The 17487-nt window shown below is 33.9% G+C and overlaps 1 protein-coding gene across 2 annotated transcripts; it reads right to left on the bottom strand.

Annotated features, from left to right (window-relative positions):
- Positions 1-309: 309 nt before the first annotated feature.
- Positions 310-8655, bottom strand: LOC123198087 (DNA mismatch repair protein MSH3). 2 transcript variants are annotated; one of them, XM_044612667.1, is made up of 13 exons: positions 7581-8652; positions 7017-7208; positions 6763-6927; positions 6261-6359; positions 5932-6180; positions 5044-5295; positions 4782-4913; positions 4063-4323; positions 3906-3977; positions 2792-2941; positions 1771-2244; positions 1194-1513; positions 310-549 (listed from the first exon to the last, which is right to left on the bottom strand). In XM_044612667.1, the coding sequence occupies exons 1-13, from the start codon at positions 8463-8465 to the stop codon at positions 540-542; spliced, it is 3261 nt and encodes a 1086-aa protein (XP_044468602.1). In that variant the 5' UTR covers positions 8466-8652; the 3' UTR covers positions 310-539. The 2 variants fall into 2 exon arrangements, 1 of the variants encoding a protein (XP_044468602.1); XR_006497953.1 differs by having other exon boundaries at positions 1194-1493; positions 7581-8655.
- Between the last annotated feature and the right edge of the window lie 8832 nt (positions 8656-17487).

The raw sequence follows: 17487 nt of genomic DNA, 5'->3' as shown, positions 1-17487 counted from the left end.
AATATTAGTAATAAAATATATATTATTGAATAATCAATCAAAGATTAGCTTGAATCAAATATTAAAAAAAAAAATTATATATGTCAAAATAAATATTCCTGTATACTCCTGAAAATTTTAGGTGAGCATAATAGTTTATCTTTTGCCACATTATCAAAGAGGCTATTGCATATGTACAATAGTCAACAAATGGCCAGGTGTATCAATTATAACTCATGGATATTAAAGTAATGTTATACGCATAAACAATAATATATTATCATATGAATGAATAATCTAAAATAAAAGATAAAATAATACTCAATCTTATGGTAGCAATTTGTTATTTGTCTACAAAATGATATATATTATTTGTAAATATAATTTTATTAGGACATTAATTAGGAAGGCAAGAGAGAACAACTTACATTCATTCATCCATAGACACAAAATTTTTCACACAATGCTATTTACAAAACTGAATGGTGAATATCATTTGAGTGAGTCTTGGTAACCATGATTTTGCTTTCTCACCATGGTATGTTTGAAACCCTCAGCATTTAGAACACCCTATTTTATCAGTGAAGCAAAAAAAAAAAAAAAAAAAAAAAATCAGAGCAAGTTAATGTTGAATATTAGTGTAATACTATATGTACACACTTCCGAGTACACAATTGAGTACACACATGATGTATCATTATGTAATTGAGTATTACTTTAGAATAAAATTATGTATACACACTTTTGGTACATAAATGTGTACACACATGAATGTGTCATCATGTGATTGGTGTTACTTTATTATAAATTTAAACTCATCCCATCACATCATGACAAATCCATGTGTACATATTTGTGTATCAAAAGTGTGAACACATAACATTACTCATTATTTTATCCTAAATTCAAAATTATACAATCACATAATCACTCATCATTTGTTTATTCAATTGTGTACTCAAAAATATTTATTATGAATATTAATATACACTAATATCACCAAATGCTAAGTTATGGTCTTTCAAATCACAGATAAATATAAAAATAATTAGACTAGGTAACCTCCCATCCCATAATTTTGTCAACTAATTTCCACTAGCTAATCAAAGCAAATTTAGCAGAGGAAGATGACAGAAGAAGCATCTATTAGAAGAAACTCAAGTAAAATATAATAAAGAAGAGGAAAACTTTGTAAAAACAACATTTATTTCTACCTGATTAGAAGTTCCTTAGCAATACTTCTGGCATGCTTCAAAAGCTGGAAGCTTCTTGCAGGGTTGTCATCAAGAGTTGCAAATTTTAAGTTTAGAAAGAACTCCTGGAAAGCATTGCTTAATTCTTCTTCTGGACCCTCTAACCTTTTTGCGCAGCAATTGTCGGGTGATATCAACATGTTTTCTTGCGCTTCTTGTTCTTGACCACTTGGTATTTCTATTAACTGCTTCTTTCCTCTTATGTTTCCCACTCTGTAGCTTACTTCGGCTTCCAGTCTTGCAGCCATGATATTTGCTCGACTAATACAGGATGAAGGTAGCTGCAATGAGATAATGAGCAAATAACTGACTTAAAGATGAGTCAATTCAATGAAAAGTGAGCATTTTAACTTCTTAATCTAGAAACTCTGCAGTTATCAGATGTTCAAGTAGCTTCAAAATTGGAAGCCTTGACCCTCATGTTACCTCTAGAAAAAACCTTCAGCTTTTCCTTAGGGATTTTGCAAGATTGTTCTTTCAGGAGTACATAATATTAGGACTTAAATGAACAAAGGGGCAAGAAGAGTATTTGAATTACCTGTGCAAGCTGAGCAACCTTAAATCCGAAACTCCTTTCAGAGACACCAGGCACAAGCTTGTATAGGTAAGTGACATCTTCTTGATTAGATTTAGTGTCCATTGTCTCCGTATCATTGTGTGAGGTCAAATATGAAACATGGTATACCCCCACAGAGCCTGGAAACTCATTTTTTATCTCAGCAATTTTAGGGTAGTGGGTAACAAAGAGGACCATGCACTTTTTATGCTCTAGCACATGATGCAACGTAGCATAAGCAATAGCTACACCATCATGTGTACTTGTGCCTCTCCCAAGTTCATCAATAATAACCAGAGACTGTGATGTACAATTGTGGAGAATATGAGAAGCCTCAGTCAGTTCTTCCAGAAAGGTGCTTCTCCCTTGCTGGATACTGTCAGAAGCACCCATCCGAGTGTGGATGCCATTAAGCACGTGCAATTCTGCTGATGATGCCGGCACAAAGGAACCAACCTAGAGGGATCAGAAGGCCTCAATAAAGCAATGGCTATAAGGTATTGGCTTTATCAAACAGAAGAAATAAAAAGAAAAATTTTGAAACCTATGAGCCCTATATCATGATCAACGCTTGCAGAAGAAGAAAGTTGGAACAAATGCATCCATTTTAAAGCTCAATGCAGAGTCATGCAATCCACATTAGCAGCAGAAGACAAATTGAACAAATCCACCCATTTTAGAGCACAATGCAAACTCATGCTTATATTGTGCAAAGAATATCATACAACAAAGAACCACCAGATGGATAACTTGATAACATCAGCAAAACCAAAAAGATCACATCTTTGCCATAAATTATTTCCTAATAGATGCATTTTTGTGGTTCAAGATGATGATAAAGACAACCTGGGAATCAGCTATGATTACCTTGTATTTAGTAAATACCATTTCAGATTAAAAAAAATTTTGAAAAAGAAAATATACATTACCTAGTATGTTACATAACAGGGAAAAGGGTCGAAAAACTATCAAATATAACAAAAAAAATCAACTCTTGCTCTACCTGAGCCATAATAGCAATGAGAGCAACTTGACGAATATAGCAACTCTTTCCGCCCATGTTGGGTCCAGTAACTATCTGGCAATGCTCTCTGTCAGCATGCAAGTTTGTGTCATTTGGGACAAAATTGTCTTGAAGAATACTATCCAGAACCTGGTCAAATTGGATAGCCAGTAAAAACGCATGATAATAAAACATATAGACAACTATCTAAAAGCCCTGCCAACCAACATCCTTCAGCTTTCCTCTGCAACAGAAGTGTACACACTCATAAAAGTGAACAATTAACTACCAACCCTCTCCCATCATCACACTCAGCCCCTTTTCCCGCCCCAAAAAAGGACTAAAATTCACTTATGCATGTGGAGAGAAGAACTCAATTAGTTAGCACCAGCCAAAACACAAGGAGAGAGAGAGGACGAGAGAATTTGCTATATCTAGCCTTATATGCAATTAGGCGGACCCAGACCAGCTATTATCCAAGAAATTGAGATGAAACCCATTGCTATGACCTGAGCCATCTCATAAAATATTTGTCCAAATTATCATGAAGTTCTAAATTTCTCAAGACCACAATTTTTATGCAATGAACAACCAGCCAGAATTAAGTACACAAAAATGGAGCATGTCCGACTGAGACAACCACAATATATGAGTGGTAAAGAAAAAAGTATATCTGATATAAGTATATCATATATTTCTTGCAAAACCACATCTAATTCACTCTTAAATTCATCATTAACGTTATCTATATTGTCTCATTCACTAGATGTGAAATTTCTCACATACCTTCTTCAATTATCATCAAGATCTTCAAAATCTCATTCCCTTTTGTGCATCAAATAGTAGCATAACAAAAACCATATTTCTATGCTAAGTTGATTCTTACAAGAGATCTCAGGCCCACAGGTGAGAACCTCAGTGGACCTCATGCGTATGAGTGGAATATAGATAAGGAACTTCCTTCAAGCAAGTTGGGTATTTTTTTAAGAATTGATATAGAAACTGATCCATTAAAAAAGCCTTATAAACATTTATTGACTTTTTTTTTTTCCTTATTCCCTGAAAATTTTGAAAGCAGCAAGTGTAATTAGTTTTGATAAGCTGAAATACATACTGGGTGACGACCAGCGCAGATATGTATTTGAACAGGTTCATTGTCATCCACAAACACAGGACGTACATAATTCTGCAACAGATTTCCAGAAAGGATTACATGAACTCAAAGTAGTAGCAAATTGAATCACAAAGCTTAATGTCCTAAAAAATTATACCTTATTTCTCGAAAGAATGGCAAGTGAATGCAAACAATCCAAAGTGGCTAGAGCTTGCACAGCAGCTTGGAAATCTGAATAGTATTCAGCAAATCCTCTAAGAAAGCTATCCCAAGCCACTCGGCAGACAACAGCAAGTTCCTCACTGGCCAATGCTAATTTGTCTAAAGCGGTCAATACTTCAGGTGGGTGATAGCGTATTGTTTTTTTGGTACTATTGACCTTAACCCAATTCAAAGGTACCTTGTGATCAACAGGTAACTGCAGTCAAGCAACAAGGTTCAGGTGTGATGATCAAGTAACTTGCAACATGCTATTGAGCCAAATTCTGTGATGTACAACCAGCACATAAGCAGAGGTAGAGAGGTTGATAAAAGACAAACAATTAAAAAAAGAGAGAGAGAGAAGAGAAAAGAAAACAATGATATCTCTACTGAAACAACAATTATGAGTAGAGGCAAAAAAATGGAAGAGATGTATTTGTTCTGGTTAACCAAACAAACCCAGAAAACCAAGATGAAATCTGAACTCTTGATACTGAGAAAATAGTAACATTTATAGGATCTTTAACCAGAGACCTCTTCTTTTATAGGCAGTGTTAGATTACAAATTGGCCTAAAATCTTAGGCTTATCCATAAAAGTCTGGCAATAGTACGAAAGTCTTAAACATTAACATCTGGAAACATAAATTTACCTGTGAGGTAATCAACTTACCTACCTCTATCAAATGTGTTGTTCCAGACACACTCATGAATACCAAATTGCGCATACCCAGCTGCTTGCGATACAAGCTAATTAAAGAATCTAATTCCTCCTTTGCCAATTGAACAGCTTTCCGGGCTCTAGCAACCTGTGCACCAGAAATTTATCTACTGATTTTTAAGATATATACATGCATACATACATATATATATAATGCATGCAACACAGATAATCAAAAAGGTGAAATGCAGAACATATATATCTCACAAAGCACAAACCTCTGCAAACTGGTCATTAGAGATGATAAGTAAATTTGGTAGATCCCCTTGATCAGCCGCTTCTTTATTTAAAGTAGACAACAGTTTTGCAGCTTTGCCAACCACAGTGGCTGAAGAAGCAATTAAAATCGTTTTGTTCAATAGAACAGAGTGCACAGTCTTTGATACAGCTTTCTCATTATATTCTTCACCAATGTGAAGTCGTTGAAGTTGTTTTCCAGCATATAAAATAGCTTGGATAACTACAATGAACTGCAACGGCCAATCATTTAAAATATGTCAACAAAAATTGCAGGAGAGAGGGAGCAAATGGCTCTGACTGAAAAAACCTGGTTTCTGATTAAATATGTTTCATTACCACAATCAAGTCTGCAAATTTATGATAATATGACATCCACTGATTTGAACATGTAATTTATCAATTTGCAAACAATCTAAAAATTCTTCCTTATCCCTATATTTTAAATTTGTGAATGAAGGTTTTTTCAAATAATATCACAAGAAAAGGGATGGGGGTGAGGAGATGAATGCAATCACCTCCACAGAATTTATTCCAGCACAAACATTTAACATATAATTGAGGCAGAACCCACCACTCAATAACCAAAACACATATGCAAACAAAATCTCTGCATGTTAGGTTTGACATCGACCAACGAGAATAATCATACTGAAAAGACTCCAAATTAATCAAAAGATGGAACAAAATATGTGAGATAGAACATACAGTACTCCTAAATCACAGACAAACTCAAAGGATGGATGAGAGTGGGAGCACAGGGTTAAGATCACAAAGGCACAGACATTAAGAACAAACACCAGAAAAGCAACGCAATGCTTCAGTAAGGGCTCCAACTACTAGCCATCCAAGGAAATAACTATACATACCTCAGATGGAGTAGCAGTGCGATGGAAGATTCTGGTTATTCCACGTTGGATATCAGGTGATTTTCCCAAATGTGTCAAAACTGAAGAAAGAACATTATAGAATTCAGGTTCTACAATTGTTACATCAGAATTTTCATCAAGCCTGCCAACAGTTTCTGAAGTTTTATAAGATCCCATGGATTCTGCAATCTCAGAGACAGCATCAAGGCGAGCAGATATTAAATTTATATCACATAAAGGGTGAGTTACCTGCATCATGCAATGAAACTAATAAATCATATATGGAAAATATGAATACAAGAAAACATCAAACAAGTTTTATCTCATACCCAACATCTAAGAAGCCTTGAACCATATATAGTAAGAGTATGATTCATAATATGCAGCAGGGAGCCAGACTCGGACCCGTTTGAGTTATTCCTTAGCACCTGAAAGCAATATATATGTCTCTTAGGGTAAAATGAATATATGATTTTTTGAGGGGGAAAAAAGTCAAAAGCATAATTAAATGACTGCCAAAATAACCTCATGAAGTTTTATAGAAAAATATTAAATTCCCGGAAATTATTTCAAGGAAGTCATTTCTTGGGGAAGCAACATCAATGCCAGGCACTAGCACAAAATCAAAGGTGTGGCAAGCTGGTGAGATTAACATATCTCTATTAAATTCATTTTTAGAAATTTTAACTTTAGTAGCCTAAACTTATCTGTTGAAGGTGCGAGAAAGTAAATTAATCACACCACCAAACAAATTCTGTTGGTTTTAGCCAGAAGTAACCAAGAATCGTTAATTGAAATTATTTGACTAAACACATCAACAAAGTAAATTACCTCCAGTTGTTGGAGTGCATTCGCTGAGAGTGTCATATGTGTGCTGCTTGATAAGGACCGAAATGAAGCTCCAAGGCACAGCATTCTCTCAAATCCAAATTGTTTGAGGTGATTTATTGTCAATGCTAATGCTTGGACAGCCAAATCTGGCATGTTCATAATGCCCTTTTAATAGCACAGTTACATTAGAAAAACCAAGAGGATAAATGAATACACCTATTGAAAGGAAAAAAACAAAAAAGCTGGCATCTCACCTCAATTGTAGAGCTATGATTTCCCTTCTCTACCACATCAATACTTCTCTTGTCATCATTAACTAAATTTTCTTCATTCATGTTCTCATATAATGACATCACTTCAGCGAGTGCACCGCCACCACTAAAGCAATCGTGTGAGACACGCTCCACACGAACATTTGAGGCTGGTCCAGCATATGTCAATAGCAACTAATATTTAAAAAAAAAAAAAAACAACAAAGTGTCATGCTTTCAGATAATTTTGGAGCTGATAAAATCAACTGCTGAAGTATCAGTTCGGTTTAATAAATTCAGAGTGAAAATGAAATTATATTTTGTACAGTAACGCTTTCCATAGTCCATAAACATACAAATATCAAGAAAACCTCCGCTTATTCTTAATTAAAGATCCAATAAACCTTCACATAATTACTCGAGTACAAGTCCCACATATAATTTGATATCTTCCAGAGATTGATTAAAAAGGTAAAATAATAATGCAACGTTATACACCAGTCTAACATATATATAAAAGCCACTAGTTTGAGACTACCAAAATCATCAAAAGCATACGAAAAATACCTTCTCAGTCTGTTTCGAAAGCTTTTGTCCAAGAAGCAGCTCAGCAGGAGACAAGCTGAGCACAACAGCCTCAAGCCCACTCCTCAAAAAACTATCATTAAACTCCCCATAGATTACATCACCAGTGGAAATCTCCACAGCAACAACCCCAATCCTCACATCAAAACCATCATCATTTTTGCCAGTAATATCATTATCCACAATACAAACCAAATAATTACTGTCTCCACCACAACCTTCTTCACCTCCGCCCACATCCTCAGCCGCCTCTAACGTGGCCTTCGTGTACAAAGCCGACAACCCTCTGCCAAAAGGACCCAAACGCGACGGCCCATGGGCCTTAATGGCCGCAGTCTCAGTCTGTTTAACAACTCCAACTTTATACCCCGCGCTGACCAATCTCCTCACGTGGACATTTAATCGAAAAGTTGGTACGCTCGCTGTCATAAAATTGCGATCCACGTGAGCGTAAATCCCCAACACCTTCGCTGCAATTTCCGCGTCTTCCCCGAAGAACCGGTACTTGTAACCGACTTCGATCATAAGAAGCACGTCGGGGTATTTGCTTTTGAGGTCAATTACTTGTTGCTCTAAAGGAGTATACTTTTTGCTGGAAGTTTGCGTAAAGTTGGATGGTTCTGGAAGTTTAGGCGGAGGAATGGGATTGTGAGTGTGGGGAGAGAGCTTCGGCTTCTTGGGATTAGTAGAAAGGAACTGAGTAGAAACGGCTTTGCGTTTTGAAGGAGAAAATGTAACGGTTGCGCAGATTTTAGGATACGGCGGTGGTTGTGGTGGTGGTGGTGGTGAAGAAGACGAACATGAAGGCGGAGTTTTGAGTTTGGGAGCAAAGAAGCGGGAAAGGACCTGTTGCTTTTGCTTGCCCATAGATTTCTGATCGTCACTGTGATGAGACTTCCGAGTTTGAGCTTCTGTTCAGGAGAGCTACGGAATCCTTGGTTTCGCGCGCTTTCGTTCCTCCTCTTGCGTGCGTTAATAGCCTGTTGGGCCCTGTGGGCCTAGCCTAGGCCAGGATTAGGCCCGCCTGCCAGAATCTTAGATATGACAATTTGGTTCATGAAATCAGGTTTTTGACCAATTACTTCATAAACGAGGAGAAAATTCTCTCATAAAGACGAAGATGGGGATGAGAATAGATAAAAATCCAGCAGTTAGGGATAGGGATATATATCCCTATCTTGTCTTTTCCCCGATTCATTTCCTCTTTTACATATTTTATAGACTCTTACATATTAATTTCTCTTAAAACTTTTGAATTAATACAAATATACTCTAAAATCTAATATATTTCATTATTATTCTAGAAAGGCTAAGGAGGGGAAGTGCGAGGAATTCTCCCTGCGAAAGATAAGGAGGGGAAAAGAAGAGAAAATTTCCTTGCAGGTAGGGGATGGGGATGCTCCCTCATCCCTATATTGAAGATGGGGTGGAGTTGGGAAGTTTTCCCTATGAAAATGGAGACAGAGATTAAGATATTTGGATTTTCTGGTTGATACATGACCCGAACTTTGACCATTTTGTTTTGCAACTACATCAAAATGTTAATCGAAGGCAAATAAGGAAGATGGTAGTTGCTACAAAATATCCTTACTTTGAGGTCTCACTAATCACTACTACTTTATCTGTGAACATTTTCAAAAATTGGTTCTTAGTTGCTACAATTATAGATGAGCAGCGTGTTAGGGCATGGCCAATGGCTTCACAACTTAGCTTAGATTCGCAGCATTTCACCATTGATTTAAGTCATTCTAGGAAACATAAATGACAATAAATTCAAGTTCTCCCACCTAAATGGTAAAACTTTGAGTCAAATGATTGAACTCATAACCATTGGATTATATAATTCAAAAGTTTTATTTTACTTTGATGTCAACAAGTCTCGAACCCTCACTCTCTTATAGGTTTTATAAGAGGATTTCACAACTCTTGTTAATCAATTTACCCCTTGGGAGCTTCTCCGAAGTGATTTTAAACAACAGTGAATTGAAGAACCTTCACAAACCTCTTCATCTCTTCCACTAGCCACTGTACTATTCTGAGTGCAAATGCCGTCATCTTTTATTCTCAACCTGCGATTGACCCACAAAATCACAACTCCTCCCACAATTTCTTTGGTTCTTTCATGCATTCGTTGATTATTGTTGTTTAAATACATAAAAGTTTAGTGTATACATTGAACTTCAAAGAAAGTTTAGATTTCATGCAAACTTTGCAAAGGAGGGGATAATTGATATAGATAAAAGCTTAGGAGTTTTATAGTAATTTCATATGGTAGCACTTAAAAAGTTAATTTGGGGGTGTATATGGAAATTTTAAAAGCTAAGGAGTCAAAATTTTAGTGCTACCAAAGGAAATTACAATAAAAAGTGTAGTGTTATAAATATAATGGAATAAATGGCAAATGATTGAATAGCAAAATGAGAATTATGATTTTATTAAACCAAAGCTACGGCAAAAGGAAAAAAGAAGCAAGAGTGAGGAGACAAGAAGCAAATCTTGGATGAAGAAGTGTATCTTACATGAAGAGAGGAGGGGGGTATTTATAGAAAATTTTTCCACCCCTCCAGTCAACAAAAATGGCTCTCACACTTAAGTCAAGCAAAAGCAATTTAATGCTTTTACACTCTTTTGGCCAAAGTTTCTTCTCACGTGGTGGAAAATCCATCTTCTGCAATATTCTCCCTTGGATTTTCACCATTTATAGATAATTACATTAACCTTGCTAAGGAAAAACTCAGTGGGATAAAAACTAAAATAAAGGAATATAATTATTAAATGTCCTGTAAGTTGGCGTTGGATGTGTTTAAACTGCTTCATTAAAAACCTTACTAGGAAAATCCAGTGGGACAAAACCTAGTGAAGGAAAAAAGAGTACAATATACCTTTTATCCAGTATGTAATAAACTTTAAATATTTGCCTGACAAATGCTCCCCCTGATGAATGTTCCCCCTCTTTGTAGTAAGATTAATTTAGTTACTTGTTGAACTGCTGCATACCGATGTTATACACTAACTTCTCAAATATTGATGTCGGTAGTGTCTTAGTGAACAAATCTGCAAGATTCTCACTAGATCTTATTTGTTTGACATCAATTTTTTTACCTTGCTGGAGCTCATGAGTGTAAAAGAACTTCGATAAGATATGTTTGGTTTTGTCTCCTTTAATGTATCCACCTCTAATTTGGACAATACATGCTGCATTATCTTCATATAATGTGGAAGAAGTATCTGTTGTAGAAAGAAAACTGCATGCATTTTAGATATGATGGATAACAGATCGTAACCATATATATTCTCGGCTAGCTTAATGAAGAGCTAAAATTTCTAAATGATTTGAAGAAGTTGCAACCAAGGTCTGTTTGGTAGAGCGTCATGATATTATTGTGTCATTATAAGTGAAAACATATCATGTTTGTGAACGGGTCTTATGGGGGTCAGAAAGATAACCAGCATCTGCATATCTACCAAAACTAGGATTTTTAAGGGATTTGATAGAATAGAATAATCTGAAATCTCTAGTTCCATATAGGTAACGGAGTATATGTTTGATTCGGTTTCAGTAGTGATAGGTTGGTGTAGAGCTAAATCGGGTCAATAAATTAACTGCGAAGGATATATCTAGTCTCGTACATTGGGCCAAATATAATAAGACTCCAATGACATTAAGATATAGTACTTCAAAACCAAATATCTTTTCATCTTCTTCTTTAGGATGAAATAGATTTTTTTTTTTGATCAAAAGACCGAACAACCATTAGGGTGCTCAAAGGATAAGTCTTATTCATATTAAAGCGTTTTAATAATTTTTTAATATACAATGATTGATGGATAAATATTCCATTTGAAATGTGCTCGATCTGTAGGTCGAGATAATATTTTGTTTTTCCCAAATCTTTCATTTCAAATTCTTTTTTCAGATATTCAACAGTTTTTTAGAGTTCTTCAAGAGTCCCAATTAAATTTATGTCATCAATATAAACTACTACAATAGCAAATCTCGATTTTGACCTTTTGATAAAGACACATGGGTATATAGGGTCATTCACATAGCCCTTTTTTTCAAATATTCACTGAGGTGATTGTACCACATACGTCTGGATTGTTTTAATCTGTATAATAATCGTTGTAATTTAATTGAGTACATACATCTTGAATTGACCCTTTTTGGTTCAAGCAATTTGTATCCTTCAAAGAGTTTTATATAAATTTCAGTGTTCAAATTTTTATACAAATAAACAGTAACTATGTCCATTAGACGCATATCTAGTCCTTTAGAGATTGTTAAACTGATTAAATATCTGAATGTGATTATATCTATCATAGGTGCATATGTTTCATCAAAGTCTATACTGGGCCTTTGGGAAAAACCTTGAGCTACAAGTCTGCTTTATATCTAGCAATTTCATTTTTCTCACAAATACCCATTTATATCCAACGGATTGTACATTTTGAGGTGTTAGAACTATAGACCCAAACACTTGATGTTTTGCTAGAGAAACTAATTTTGCTTGAATTGCTTCTTCCCATTTAGGCCAATCATGTCTTTGTTTGCACTCAACCATAGTACGTGATTCAAAATCATCATCATTCAGAATTTCAGTAGTTACTGCAAATGATAATATATCATCAATTATAATTGTTTCACGATTCCACATCTCTCGTGTATGAACATAATTTAAATATATTTCAATATTCTCATTTTTCCGTTCTTCAGGATTTTGTACCACTTCAGGGGTTTGTGCCACTTTAGGGGCTTGAGTCTCTTCAGGGATCATAATCTCTTCTAGAGGAATATTAGAAAGTGTGGATTTTTCAATTATCTTAGGATCAGCATGATTGATATTTGTTTGATTATTTGCCTTTCTTTTTCAAGGAACAATTTCTTTCGATCAAGTAGGTTTACCACGCCTTTGGCATGCAGTAGATTGATCAATCATGGCTCAAGTAGATTTTTTAACAGTCACATTGATTCTTGCTGGTGTATTAGCAACTAAAACATGTAATCTTGTCACTTTTGTAGTATCTACAAATGCATCAGACATTTGGTTGGTAATAATTTGTAATCGCACTATCCTTTGCACTTCAGTTTCATTTTGGGATGTGCGAGGATCTAAATAAGACATGGTAGGTATATACCAAGTAAGTTCGTGCCTAACTTCATGAGACATTTTCTTTTCCTTTAAAGATAGGAAAGTTATCTCATCAAAGTGACAATTTACAAATCGTGCAGTAAAAAGATCACCTGTTAATAGTTCTAGGTACCTAATAATAAATGATGAATTATATCCAATATATATTCCCAAGTGATGTTGGAGTCTTATTTTTGTGCATTGAAGAGATGCAATAAGGACATATACAATACAACCAAATATTCTCAAATGAGATACATTAGGTTGGTAACTAAGGACCAATTGTAGGGGAGAACATTGATGATAAGAAGAAGGTCACAAACGAATTAATGTTGCAGCTAGGGATGGCAACGAGGAGGGGTGGGGAGGGGATCTCAATCCCCGTCCCCATCCCCGTCTCCGTAAGGGATATCAATCCCCGTCCCCGCTACGGGGATGAAAATGATTCCCCGTCCCCTCCCCGCAAAGAAAAATCTCTTCCCCATCCCCGCGGGGAAAAATCCCCTCTCCGTATCCACAAAAAAAAATATTTTTTTTTACCTTGTAAATACAATATAAATATATTAAATAACAAAATTAAGCAAAATTAAAATTAATCTACTATTTCAAATATCATAAATATAATATATTAACTCCTTTAATATGCACAACAAAAACTTAAATAAATTTGAAAAAAATAAATAATTTAAAACTGTAAAAATATATTAGTATTTTAAATAAATATATTAATATAAAGGGACGGGGATAGGGACGGAGAGGGGACACATGTATCCCCATCCTCGGCCCGTCCCCGATTACAGGAATTTTTTTCATCCCCATCCCCGTCCCTTTCCCCGTTTTTATCGGGGAATCCTCTCTCCGTTAGGGTTGGGGAGGGTCGAGGCCCCTAAAATCAAGTCTAAATTGCCATCCTTAGTTGCAGCATGTAATATAGCATGTTCTCACATAAAACTAGATAATTAACTTTGTAGTAATAAAGTACGTGCAATTAGCTGGAGTCGTTTGATAAGAGACTTAGCTAATCCATTATGTGTGTGGACATGTAGGACTGGATGTTCAACTTCAATCCCCATAGACATACAATAATCATCAAATGTTTTAGATGTAAATTCACCAGCATTATCTAGTCGTATTGACTTGATTGAATAATCTGCGAAATGTGCCTTTAATTTGATAATTTGTGCTAACAGTTTAGCAAATGCAACATTTCGAGTAAACAATAAACAAACATGAGACCATCGTGCAGATGTATCAATTAAAACCATAAAATAACGAAATAGCTCACTTGATGGATGAATGAGACCATATATATATCCCCTTGAATCCTTTGCAGGAATGATGGGGATTCACCTCCAATTTTGGAGGGGGATGGTGTTATTACTAATTTACCTTAAGAACAAGCGGTGTAGAATTATTCACTGGACAATAAAATTTTATGATTCTGTAATGTATGTCCATGTGAATTTTCAATAATCCTACGTATCATTATAGATCCTGAATGGCCTAAACAGTCATGCAAAAACATAATGTTTTTAGATCAATGAACTTCTGATTCGATACTGTGTAGGTTTCAATTGCCTTTATGATTGTATAATACAATCCAGATGATAAAACAAACAATTTTTCTAGTATAAGCCTTCTTCCGAAGGCATTACTAGTTATATAGATAAATTCTATACCATTTTCACTCATAGTTTCAAGATGATAACTATTTTTTCTTATATCTTTAAAACTCAGTAGATTTCTTCTGGATCTACTTAAATATAATGCATCATTGATGCTTAATTTGGTCACATTGTTTAACATAATTGTGGCTCTTTCGGAGCCTTCTATCAGATTAATTGATTATGATATGGTATTTATTTTAGCTTCAATTAATGCTAAAGTTCAGAAAATTTTCTTTTCCTTGAGAATTGTGTACGTTATTGCACAATCCACCAAACACATGTCTCCCATATCAGCTTTTGAAGTCAATGCTTCAATTTTGGAGTTCATTTCCTTTCATTTAAAAATTAAGTTAGTTATAACGTACACAAAATATTGAAAGGAAGAGAACATAATACTGAAAGACAAAATAATATTTATGACTCTAAAATAAATATATATGATGGACTTATAAAAATTTTGAGCATCCTTATCACTATTCAAGTGACCTATATTGTTACTCTTTGAAAGAGAATTTGAAACATCAAGAATTATTAGATCGATAGGATCTAACTTATCAAAAATTTAATTCTTATAAGTGCTTAATATAGATCTACCCAATGTTTATGTGTACTACAAGTACACCACAAATGACATTTATAACCACACTTATTATTTTGTGATTTACTCTGCATTATAATTTACTTCGTCTCAGTCTTAGTCCACTTCTGGTGGTGTAACTGAGATTTTCTATTATTTCTCATATCCATGATAACTACTTCTGATAGTTGTGTTCACTTCAGGGAATGATGTAATACTTATGGGGCGAGTTACTTATACTCATGATAACTACTTCTGGTAGTTGTGTTCACTTCAGGGAACGATGTATAGCGAGAAAATATTAATTCAGAATTTTTTTTGATATTGCTACTACAGGAGCATAAAATAAAATGTGGGGAATATTTTATCTTCCACATTCAGGAAAAGATTCTGAATATTGCAGAGTTATACTAAATTATAGAGCTATTAGGAGTATTATTGAATCTGATATTCAAATCTATCTTTCAAATTTCTTCACAAATTTAATGGATTTATCATTATATCCATATTTCGGCTTGCAATCCTTCATAGATATGACGCTAAAAAATAATAGCCTTTATTTGTCCTTCTGGGACATTTTATTTAGTTAGTTTTTCAAGGCTCATAAATTCTAGGTAGAGACTCATGCAAAAAGCCCATTTAATATTATCCATGCAATTTTATGAACTTTAGGTTTAATTATTAGTATATTTACAAAACTTCTGGTTTTGTAAATAATATATATGAGTTAATCTTTGAAATTTCATGTTCAAATATTATCTCATATTTACAAAATAACTGATTTTATAGGAGAACTATTGGGATTAATTTTGAAAGCTTCAGGTCTATATATTATCTCATATCTATAAACTTTTGGTTTTGTAATTAGTATTCAGAATATTATAATATATATTCTGATTATATTTTGGATTTTCAGTCCATATTTTTCACACTTTATGCAAACTTCAGGTTGCAAAAGTGATATCATTATTCTAAAATAAAGACTTTAATGAAACTTGGGACTTCCGACCCATATATATGTATTCTCATGATTTTACAAACTTTAAGTTGCAAATCATAAAACTTGGGACTTCGGGCCCATATATATATATATTCTCACGATTTTACAAATTTCAGGTTGTAAATTGGATATAATTATCATAATAAAAATAAATATTCAAATAAATAAATATTCAAATAACTAAAGATGCAGAAAAATAAATATTCAAATAAATTGAATACAATTACTATAACAAAAATAAATATTCAAATAATATTCAAGACTTCTGGCCATGAATCATGGTTTTTGTAAACTTCAGGTTACAAATGATATTTATGACTTCAGGTCTAAATTTATGATCTCATAAATTTTGGGTTACGAATGATATTCAGAATTTTAGATCCAGATTCATGATATTCAAGACTGCAGGTCCAGATTCATAATTTTGTAAACTTCAAGTTACAAATAAGATTCAAAACTTTGAGTCTAGATTTATGATATTCTAGACTTCAGGTCTAGATTCAAGGGTTTTAGGACTTCAGGTCTAGATTTACAATTTTGTAAACTTTGAGTTGCAAATAGAATACAATTATAATAGAAAAATTAAACAAAAACATAACAGAAATTAAAAATTAATTGGGATATCACAACTAAGATATTTGTATTTACAATATATAAGCAATATAATGACATAATGGAAAGATATAATATACTTGAGCTGATCGTATTAATAACGTGTTATAAATATAATGAAATAAATGGCAAAGTGATTGAATAGCAAAATGAGAATTATGATTTTATTAAACCAAAGCTACGACAAAAGAAAGAAAGAAGCAAGAGTGAGGAGACAAGAAGCAAATCTTGTATGAAGAAGTGTATCTTACATGAAGAGAGGAGAGGGGTATTTATAGGAAATTTTGCCGTCCCTCCAATCAACGAAAATGGCTCTCACACTCAAGTCAAGCAAAAGCAATTTAATGTTTTCACACTCTTTTGGCCAAAGTTTCTTCTCACATGGTGGAAAATCCACCTTCTGCAACATGTAGTAATATATTCATAAATTATCCCTATTCACAATTTTATATTGTAGTGTATTTGTAAAATTTAAAAGCTAAGCAGACTTAAATTTTGTCAAGCTAAAGATTAGGTTTTTTTAAAGAAAAAACTTAGTAGGGTAAATGTAAGATTTTGAGGGTGTAAGTACACAGTTTTTTATTTTTAGGATTTTATTGATATCATCTATACTAGTGTAAATTTCTTGATAAGATATTGAAATTAAGGTAAAATTATTATTTTGCCTACTTTTTATAATAATTACCCAAATTACTTTAATAAATTTTGATTTTTTTAAAATTTTATGCGCTACTTAGTAATTTTTTGAAATTTAGTCATAAATGTTGCATATGGATGGAAAAAGAAAATCTCAAAGTTTACAAAATTTTATTGTGGGATATACCTAGAAATTCGAGCAAGGCAATTTTTTTTGAGTAATACTGTATATATAATTTTATACACAAATAATGACGTATCATCATGC

Source organism: Mangifera indica, chromosome 15 (genome assembly GCF_011075055.1).
Source record: "Mangifera indica cultivar Alphonso chromosome 15, CATAS_Mindica_2.1, whole genome shotgun sequence".
Taxonomy (NCBI): Eukaryota; Viridiplantae; Streptophyta; class Magnoliopsida; order Sapindales; family Anacardiaceae; genus Mangifera; species Mangifera indica.
The sequence above is the reverse complement of the archived record's forward strand: the minus strand, read 5'-3'. Positions and strand labels throughout refer to the sequence as shown.

Excerpts from the sequence above, each read along its gene's own strand:
- LOC123198087 (XM_044612667.1), bottom strand. The coding sequence starts at position 8,465 with ATGGGCAAGCAAAAGCAACAGGTCCTTTCCCGCTTCTTTGCTCCCAAA. Across the intron at positions 3,978-4,062 it reads CCATTCTTTCGAGAAATAAG|AATTATGTACGTCCTGTGTT; the intron begins GTATAATTTTTT and ends AATCTGTTGCAG. Across the intron at positions 1,514-1,770 it reads AGGTTGCTCAGCTTGCACAG|CTACCTTCATCCTGTATTAG; the intron begins GTAATTCAAATA and ends ATCTCATTGCAG.